Consider the following 10,094-nt stretch of genomic DNA (forward strand, 5'->3'; position numbering starts at 1 on the left):
GAACAGGTTTAGTCCACTTGGCAGGTACCCACAGTGCTCCTGCAGGGCTGGAAATACAGAGATATGCCCTTCCCCAGAACAGGACCTTAGCAGGATCCTTCCACAGCCCTGTCTTGGGGTCCCTGTATCTTACCCATATTTCTTTTCTGCTCAGCAACCTCTTGTGACTTATAATGCAACTCCGCCGGGGGTTGCTCTGCATCCCCAAATAGACACAAGTGATTGATCACAAACAAACTTTTTAGCAACCTCGCCTGGGGGTCAGTTACTCCCTCATGCTTGGCTAAATACCTTCTCAAGGTACCATTTGCCCTTTCGATGATGGCTTGCCCTGTCAGGGAGTTTGGGATACCTGTAACATGTTCGATAGCCCAATTTCTTAAGAATCTCCCTATCCTCTGGCTCATATAGGCAGAACCATTATCCGTTTTAATTCTTTTTGGTGTACCCATCACTGCAAAGCAACTGTACAAATGCCTTTCCACATGTATAGCTCTTTCTCCTGTCTGAGCCGTTTCCCAAATATATTTGCTATAGGTATCAATAGACACATGTACGTATTTTAGCCTGCCAAAACTAGGGACGTGTGTGACATCCATTTGCCATAAGTCGTTTGTTTGCAGGCCTCGTGGGTTTACTCCTAGGCCTAAACCACTACCCCCATTATGGTGACTACAAGTTGGACAGGCCCTCACGAAGGCTTTTGCTTTGGCGAGTGTTACCTTAAATTCTCTACTTAAGCCTTTTGCATTTTGGTGAAACATTGAGTGAGCTTCTCGTGCCAATTGATGTTTTGACAGGGGTGTGTTTTGGGTTATAGTAACCAATTTATCTGCCCTATCATTCCCTTCTCCTAAACCGACATTCCATTTGTGGCTCCTAACATGAATCACGGCATAAACGTGCTCCCTTGATCTTGTAGCCTTCTTCAGCTGCATTAACAGTTCATACAGTCTCTGATTTTGTACCTCCTTTATGGAGGCATCTTCAATTCTTGCTACAACTCCTGCAACATTCAAAGAGTCTGTAACAACATTCAAAGGTTCCTAAAGCTGTGCCATTGCCCATACCACTGCTAACAGTTCCATAGTTTGTAGGCTGTCCACTGCCTCTGCTTGCAGAATGTGATGTTTCCATGCTCCCTTTTCTTGCCAAGTTATTGCAGCAGTTCTTGACTTCCTGCCAGCATCTGTAAAAGCAGTTATAGCATCTGGTATAGGGGAGTTTTCTCGTTTTGGGCGAGTTATCCAGTCCCAATCCCCTATCCACTGAACCAGAGCTGGTTGAAGCTTGTCCGTTTCAATGGGGCAACATGCACCTAAAAGAGCTTCCTGCAGATCTTTTGAGTTGTTCAGATAGCAATCCAAAGGGTCCTTTGTCATCGGCATCCTGATGATAGCTGCTTCCGCCCCAGCCACCTGTAACATCCTTTCTCTGCCTTTCTTTATTAGATCAGCTAGCATTTCAACTTTTTGAAAAAGAGTTTTAGTTTGCTGTAGCGGAGGGGAGATCCATTCTAGTATCCGTGTCTCCCCCGTTTTCTTTTTAAATTGCGTTAGCGCTCCAAGAAGATATTGTGGACCATTCCAAATGGTCAAGTCTATGGGTAGTTCTGGATCCCTTCGATAAACCTGTCCATGTGTAACACAGTCCAAAATTTGCTGGATGACCCGCTGTAGTTTGTCAGTGACTCGCACTGGGCAGGTTGGGTCAGTTCCTTTTAGTAGCAGGCGCAATTCATTTAATAGTTCGTTGGGTATTCCCACTATTGGTTTTAATAACTGCAAATCACCCAAAAGTTTTGAGCATCATTTAAAGTTGCCGCCCTTGTTTTCAACTGCAATTTCTGCGGTTTTACGGTTTGCTCTGACATGGACCATCCGAGATATTTCCAGGGGGCTGTTGTTTGAATTTTCTCAGGAGCTATTACCAAAGAATACTGTGCCAGCATGGTCCTTATTTTCTGGATTTGTTGTTCTGTAAAAGGCACAGGCTGAGCAAACAAGACATCATCCATCTAATGATATATCACTGTGCTCGGCCATTGTTTTCTTAATGGTTGCAATGCTGCATTAACATAAAGCTGACACAAGGTGGGGCTGTTGTGCATTCCCTGTGGAAGTACAGTCCGCTCAAACCTTTGTTCAGGCCCTTCCCTGTTAATTGCAGGCAATGTAAAGGCAAACAGTCGCATATCCTGTGGATGAAGGGCAATAGTGTAAAAACAATCCTTCAGGTCAATGATTAGCAGAGGCCAATCCTTTGGAATCATGGCAGGATTAGGTAGTCCAGGTTGTAATGTGCCCATAGGCTCCATTTGATCATTAACAGCACGCAAATCGTGGAGCAACCTGTACTTCCCAGATTTTTTCTTTATTACAAAAACTGGAGTATTCCAGGAGCTGGTAGATAACCGCAGGTGTCCCTGTTGAAATTGTTCTGATACCAGCTGATGGGCGTGTTGAAGACTTTCCTCTTTTAAGGGCCGTTGCTTAACCCATACCAGGGTGTCAACAGTTCAGGTGTGACAGGAATCGGGAAAGTCCAAGCAATGGCTTTTTCTCCAAAGGGTCTTCATTAGTTAAAACCACCCCCAACTGAGCCATAATGTCCTGCCCTATAAGGCATTGCACGGTAGGTGGTAATTGGACTACTGAAAAAATAGATGTCAGCTGTTTTCCATCTATGTGAACCCGGAGAGGAGGCGAACGACTAGCCAGGGTAAATCCTCCGACCCCGGTCACTGTGGTGGCTGCTGGCTGCAAAGGCCAGTGTTGAGGCCAACAGCTAGGGCTAATGATGCTGGAATCTGCTCCAGTGTCCAGCAGACCTGAAAATGACCTTTTTTGTCCTTTGAATTCTACTTCCATCCTTTTCTTGAGTCTCTCAGAAAGGTTTAAAGTCAACAAGGTAAGTCCTCCAGTAGAACCAAAACCACTTTCCTCCCTCTCTTGTCCTTTTATAGGCTGCAATCCCTTAGTCATTTGCTCAAGTGGTACTAGCTGAGCAATCCTCTGTCCCTTATTGATCTGGAGCTGGGGAAAAGGGGTATACGCCATCACCATAATCTCTCCCATGTAATCCGCATCAATGACGCCAGGGAAAACACATAATCCCTACATAGATGCAGATGATCTTCCGAAAAGCAACGCACTCACCGCTTTATCCTGTATAACAATAGGTCCATGAATCCCTGTTGGAATGTTTTGTGGGTGCGGGGTCATCAACGTAGCATCTACTGCGGCTGCCAGGTCCAGGCCGAGGCTCTCTGTTGTGGCGGGTTGGAGGCAGGAGGGGGTGCTGTTGCTGCTGCAGCGATGACTTGTGTCGGGGCGCGGTCACTGCGGTGTGCGCTCCTGGGGAAGTTTCCCGATTTCTGTCTGCAAGCGCCCGTATCGTGAGTATCCAAGCGCCATTTTTGTCACCATTGTCCTGTGGCTTGGCATTCCCGGTGCATATGACCCATGCCTCCGTATCGATAAAATTTCATGCAGTTCCCTCTACTTGTTGGTGCCAGTGCAGCTGACGCTTGAAGCGGTGCAAGAGCAGCTAACACCTGACTTTGAGAGGACTTTGCCTGTTCTTGTAAGCCTATTCCTAATTGTTTGAGCGCATCTACTACAAAGGCTTGCGGTCCTGTTGGCATCAAAGCCAACCTCTCTAATGCCTTTTCTATGGTCCAATTGGCACCCAGAGTATTAAGCACGCTCCTAGTAGTAGAATTACAATTTTGAAGAGCACACTGATTAAGTAATGCCCCCCTCATTTGTTCTGGCACCCCGGCCCTTTCGATTGCAGCAGCAGCTTTATCAATAAATGAGCCGAATGATTCTTCTCTCCCTTGCTTAATTCCCATATACACGGGTACCCCTCCTGGCTCTTTTACCCTCTCTATAGCGAGCCTGACCAACCTCATAGCCTCCCGGCACTTCTCTTGCCCCAGCAAAGCTTGTGCCTCGGTATGAAGAAAAGGTCATAGGCCCATAAGCTCATTAACAGTTATACCATGGAGAGGGTCTCCCTGCCGCCTCTGTACTGCCACACACTCGTTCACAAGCCCTTGCCAATGAGCATTAAATAACAACTGCTGATGTTGAGTAAAGATCAATTTAGCTATCCCACGACAATCATTCACCAAAAGAAGACTGGTATCAAAAATATAGTCTAACATCTGTTTGGCTAGCTGGGTAGCAGCACTGATAACTTCCTCTTCCCCCTTTTCCATGGCTTCTCTTGCAAGCGAAGCCCACGCCTCCCGTCGCTCCCTCGCAATAGCCTCCGCTAGGTCGTTTTCCGCCCCAGGGATTGGCTCATTGCTTTGCGGGAGCCTATCTGGTGGTCTTGGCAACGGCTTCTGTTGTTCAGGGGGTGCAGAAGCCTCAGAAGCGCACTGTATAGCCTGGCTTGCTGAAGCAGAGGAGGGCAGCGAAGCAGGTAACAAAACCGTCCTCATTGCAGGAGCTAGTGGTGTTCACATCTTCTGATCGTAATCTTTATTACGCCCATGAGCAGCTGTTGCCTGCACGGCAGCCTTTCTCTCAGCCTGGTGCTGCAGTAATTCATTGTGAACCACTCTCCATAATTTACCTAAATTCTTGGCAGTTTTATCATCCTCTAAAGTGGCCTCCCACAACAAATCACCGAATTTACGCCACTCCGTTAACTCGTGAATCGTATGTGGGTTAATAAAAACTCCCCTAGCATATCCATAAGTCAAAAGCCCTGGTAAATCCTCTTGCAAATCTATTCCCTTAACCTGCCTTTTTTGTAAAAGGCAGTAAATAAATCATATGCTGCTTGCCTTTTCATACCTAAATTGTCAGCGCTGTTGCAGCTCTTCAAGGTACAGCAGCACGTTTCAGGCAGGCTCGCCTTTACGATCGCCCGAGGCACGGCGCATCTCAGCTTCTTTTTTCTCCCTTTTTCTTTTTTTCTCTGCGCTTTTCTGCCATCCTGGCTGCTTCAGGACCTGACCCAGTTCTTCACTCCTTTGTGGTGTGTCGCAGTATCTCGAACGAGGTTCACCATTTGACGAAAGTGAAGGGAGAACGTGCACACATCCGATTGATGAGCATCGATCTCAGATTTATTGATCCAGTTTACACACTTTTATAGTAGTATTAATTAGGTTCATACATATTGCAAAACCCAAGCTCATCATTGGTTACAGATTACACGCCAACCCCTCCTTTGCTGTCAATCCCTGTGGTTTCTTGTTGAGGCTAATACTTGTTTTCCTCATCCTGCTGTTGACTTATTATTGAGTACCCTTCAACAACTCCATGTTTTCCACCATGTTTTCCTCATAACTTAGCCAAGGACAAGGTATTTATTGTTTTTAAGGAAAAGCCTGAGAACTTGCTTCTTACAGCTGCCTTTTACTTTTTAATCAGCTGTATGTGATCATGGCCTTTTTCTATAAGCCATGTCTGAACAAAGCTCTCCACAGCTAAGCAACCTGGGGCCAGGGCTTAAGGCTTCCCAGGATCATGTGGCTCCTCAAGCTACATCCGCTGAACCCCCTCAGACTTTGAGGCCATTACAGTGGGGTGGGAAGGCAAGCACTTCTTGGGGGAAGCTGGGAAAGTTGCTCCCTTGGACTGCACTCCAAGTCTTCCCCACACCGTGTCATGGTCAGGGATATTCTCTGGAGACTGGCGTCCTGTGTCACCATGGATGCCAGGCTGCAAATGAAGATTCTGAGCCTGACGGAGGAACACCCTGTTCAAGTGGTGATGAGCCTCCTATGCGGTGCCCCAACGTGTGACAGGTACAGACCACAAGTGCCTCGAGAGCTCGGTGCTCACCAGCCCGTAGGGCCCCTCACCCTGTACAGCCTGTCCAGTGGGCTCTACCAGACAGGTGGAGAGCTGCGGGAGCCTTGGGCCCCTCTGTTTTCTGAGGCTCTGCCATGCTCTCTCCCGGCCCCTCAGGGCACCAGGGCTCTGTCACCCAGCCCCACGCAGCCACACAGGGCACAGTGCTGACGCACAGCTCTGCTCACGCAGAGCCACCACGCTGATGTGGAGAGCCATCGGCATGGCTGGAGTGGCCGCCCAGGAGGTGCTTCCAGCGCTGCTCTCTGCCATGGAGTAGCAACCGCCCTGTAGCAGCTTCTCCTGCGGAGACAAGGCTGTCTTTGCCCTGGCTGTGAGTTTCTGGAGCTGATCTTTGCTCGCCCTCCTGGTTGCCTCTCCAGCAGCTCTCCCTGCTCTCCCTAGCCTGCAGCACCCTGCCTGGGCTCAAAGCTGGCCTAAGGGCAGGCTCAGGGACAGCAGGCCGCATGCTCCCCCTGCATCTCTCCTCGGGCCCTGCCTCATTGACACCCTGGTACTGAGCGCTGCCTCGGGCTGCTTTGTCTCTTGCAGGCAACTCTGGTGCTGTGGAGGATTGCCCCCATGTATGAGTGGCACTGTGCCATTCTGCTTCATTCTCCCCAACTGTTTGTGGCTCTGCTCTTGCAAATTTTCACCACCACAGAGCAGATGCCAGGGGATGTTTAAACTGGGAGATTCTGGAGAGCGTGCCGGGAAGAACATGGCCTTCCCTGCCATCCCCACAGGTGCCAGTCGCCCTTTCCTTCCCACGCCCTCATGGCTAGGGCCTGCGCTCCCAGAGTGACCTGGCCTTTGCTCGGTGCACAGGTTTGCAGTGCAGAACATGAAGGCTCTGCTCTCCCGCCTGGGCTTTGACAAGAAGCTGGTGGCTCTGGAGAACAAGCGGGTCTGGGAGAAGCTGCTCTGTGCTGACACCCAGCACTATGCAGCGGGTCTGCTGGCCAGGTGAGATCCCCTACTCCCCGCCGCCACTGTCAGCATTTGTGCCCCCTGCCCAGAGTGCCCAACACAGTCCCTGGGGCTGTAAGCGAGAGGGCCTTGTCAGCGAGGGAGGGCCGAGCAGACTGGAAAAGGCTGGGAGAGGAGGATGCCCAGCAGCAGCTGCCTCCCAAGGGCCCCATGTCCCCTTGCAGAGTGCTGGGGAAAGATCAGACCTCTGTGAGACCACGCCTGGGAGAGGTCTGCCTGCTCGGCTCAGGGCCTTGGTGCCTTTTTCCCCTGCCAGTGAGATGCATTTTGGCTTGAGCCCCTTGTGTCCTCATATGGCCTCACACCTGCTCAGCCTGCTCATCGGGAAGCAGCCCTGCTGGGATCTGCCTGCCCTGGCGTTCTTTGTGGAGGTGAGCCTGATGGCCAGCGCTGCCTGGCTGAGCTGCCTCCCGGCTCTCGGGCCTCTCATAGCTGAAGCCGCCTGGGAGGCTGCCCGCACCCACTGCTGCTGACTGGGCCCAGCCCTGTGAGGCTCTGGGCTCCTGCCGGCCGGCTCCCCCATCACTGCCCTGTGCCTTTCAGGTCCTGGAGTGTCTGGACCTGAGCAAGCATGGTCCCAGTGCCCTGCTGGTGGTATCCAGGCACCTGCTGAGCCAGTGCAGGGACAGGCTGCGCCTGGCGCTCAGAGGCCTTGTGGTGCTCAGCAAGGAGCCCTCGCTGGTGAGAAGGGGGCAGTGGCTGAGGCCACGCTGGCAGTGTGGGGCTGGGCAACGCAGACCTCTGGGCTTGGCTGGCCTTTGGCAGCAGAGGCAGCTGCTCCCAACTCTCCTGCCTCCTGCTTCAGCTGCCCCAGTGCCCCAAGCAGCTGTTGGTGCTGCGGCCATTCACGGCTTCACAGCACAGCCTGGTCTTGCACACAGACCGGAGGAATATGCTGCCTGTATCCACACCTGGTGGAGCAGCTGGCTGATCCAGATGCAGAGGTGGTCTGGATGAGCCTCTGTGTGCTCACACATACGCTCCAGAACAAAGACCTCCTGCTACCCGTCCCGATCTTGGCTCTTTTTGATGGCCTAGAAAGGCTCGGGATAGCCTTGGGGGCAGCCCGCGCTCCAAAGGACGAAAGGAGTCTTCAGGTTTTATTGGTCTTCAGTGTTTATTAATTTTTTATCTACAATATCTTTTCTCGGCCCGACAGAGGTCCGCACAGCACATCAGCCATGAGCACACTGCGTGCCCTCGGGGCGGTCAGTTGTCTTTATACCCAAAACTATGTATAAGATATTTACCTTTTCCCCCCAATACCTTTCACCCTTATTGACAAGTGCACTTTTAGTAAGAACCAATCTCAAAGTGCCACCACCACCATAGAAGATGGACGACAAGAAGAAGAAGAAGGACAGGACACGCCCCAATTCCTCCATCTTGTCTCCCTAACACCCCCCTCTACCAAAATTCTAAACCCTGTGTTTCACACCATAACTAATCAATCTCTTCACCACTTATCCCCTGTGATTCTCCCATCCTAATACAGGTGATGTTTCCTGTGCTGGGTCAAAGTCCAACCACCAGACACTTCTGGCCATGTTCCAGGACCTCTGAGCCCCCCAACGGTTGTCTCGGTGTCTCTGCATATCAGGACTGCTGTGCTGAGATCCCACAACTACCCAGCGTCACTGCCCTGAAGCTGGCTGAGTCCCTCCTGCCACACTTAGAGAACGTAAGGCTCTGTACCCCCAGCCAAGGGCACTGGATGCTAGATGGAAACTTTGTGCTCTGTGCAGTTCTGGGCCTTTGCCTCAATGGGCCTGGAGTAGTTGGTGCTGAGGTCTTTTCCTTTCCTTCCAGGACAACAGCCACGTACAGCTGCTCTCCATTCAGCTCTTTTGCAAGGTGATGGAGCTGGTAGTGGAAGAGGGGGAAGAGCTTCTCACGACATTCGTGAACCAGAGCCTGCTCCCTCTATTCTTGCGCTGGCACGATGAGAACCTGTACGTGGCCAAGGTGAGGTTTTGTGTGACGGTGCCACATCCCTGGCAGGGGGCATGGCCGCCTCCTGCCCTGGCACCTGGCGGGCTCCAGCCTCCCTATGGCCGTGGCACAGCGACACAGGTCCTGTGCCCTGGGCTCTGGTGCCACCTGCAGCTCTCTGCCGCTCTCCAGGCCTCTTTACAAGCCCTGCTTTGTGCGGCACGCTTCCTGAGGAGGAGGGACCTTGAGGAGCTGCTGACGAAGGCGCGGCGGATTAAGTTTGCTGAGAGCCTGGTAAGGACAGCCCGGGAGCTCGAGCCCTGCCCCTGGTGCTCGGTGCGGGGGGCCGGCAGCTGTGGCCCTGCCCAGCACCGCAGCAGGGCCCGCCAGCCTGCGCCCACCCTGCTGCTCCCTGCCCTGGGCCGTGCGGGCCGGCTCGCCCTGTGCTGGGGGCAGGGAGAGCCCGGCTGAGGGGCAGAGCCTGTGCCAAGCATTCCCTGCTGGCGCTCCCCGCAGCTGCTGCAGGACGAGAGCCAAGCGGCCGAGAGCCCAACGAGGACCCTGCGAGAGGCGGCCCTCAGGTTCATGGGTGAGCCAGCAGCCCCACGCCCCTCCCTGCCCCCAGCCCAGCTGCTGCCCTGGCTACAGCGGGAGCCACGCCTGGGCCGCTGCAGCCGGCTGGGATGGCCCTGGCAGGAGGCTTTCCTTGGATTTCCTCAATCTGGCCTCTGACCTTGGCTCTGTTCCTCTCTCTTCCAGCTCTTCAAGCCCTGAAGGAAGATGAGAGTCCATTGTGCCTGAGCAAACTGCTTCAGATGATCTTTGAAGGAAGATCTGCAGGACTTTGTCTGATGGATCAGATGTACCAGCAACCATCAGCGATTTCAAGTGCCCATTGAAGATGGGAGCACCTGCAGAACAGGATGGACCAGCTGCAGCTCCAGGCACAGCTCTGGCTGCTCAGAGCTGAGCCTGTGTGAAGCTCCAGCAGCTCCTGCCATCTCTATCCCTGTTGGCAGCCCCCTCCCTGCAGCCCTCAGGCCCTGCCCATCCCCTTTTCTGCCTCCCAGCTCACCCCTTACCTTCGCTTTCCCTTAATAAACAGTTTGGGTTTTTCACTTGACCAGTGTCTCCGTGGAGCTGGAGCGATGCAAATCCTGAGCCTGGGGACATGCAGGGCCCTGCTGCCCTTCTCCTGCCTGCTGTGTTCTGGGCACGGGCAGAGAGGAACAAGGGCAGTCAGGCTGCAAAGGTGCCTGTCCCGCTGCTCCAGCTGCACAGCACCGTGGAATTAAAGGGCATGCTGAGCATGCTGAAGGGAACAAGGACCCTTGGTTTTACAAGAGCCAGCGTGAG

General features: G+C 52.6%; 1 protein-coding gene across 1 annotated transcript; it reads left to right on the forward strand.

Annotated features, from left to right (window-relative positions):
• Positions 1-7,954: 7,954 nt before the first annotated feature.
• LOC141729763 (uncharacterized) lies at positions 7,955-9,861 on the forward strand. Its single transcript, XM_074545497.1, has 5 exons — positions 7,955-8,487; positions 8,616-8,771; positions 8,931-9,032; positions 9,255-9,327; positions 9,498-9,861. Exons 1-5 carry the CDS (start codon positions 8,305-8,307, stop codon positions 9,635-9,637), a joined length of 654 nt encoding a protein of 217 aa, XP_074401598.1. The 5' UTR covers positions 7,955-8,304; the 3' UTR covers positions 9,638-9,861.
• Positions 9,862-10,094: the final 233 nt, after the last annotated feature.

The sequence above is a fragment of the Zonotrichia albicollis genome, chromosome 8, assembly GCF_047830755.1.
Source record: "Zonotrichia albicollis isolate bZonAlb1 chromosome 8, bZonAlb1.hap1, whole genome shotgun sequence".
Lineage (NCBI taxonomy): Eukaryota > Metazoa > Chordata > Aves > Passeriformes > Passerellidae > Zonotrichia > Zonotrichia albicollis.

Coding starts and splice junctions, on each gene's coding strand:
- LOC141729763 (XM_074545497.1), top strand. CDS start 8,305: ATGTTTCCTGTGCTGGGTCAAAGTCCAACCACCAGACACTTCTGGCCA. Junction 9,033..9,254: donor TTAAGTTTGCTGAGAGCCTG/GTAAGGACAGCC, acceptor CGCTCCCCGCAG/CTGCTGCAGGACGAGAGCCA. Junction 9,328..9,497: donor GGCGGCCCTCAGGTTCATGG/GTGAGCCAGCAG, acceptor TCTCTCTTCCAG/CTCTTCAAGCCCTGAAGGAA.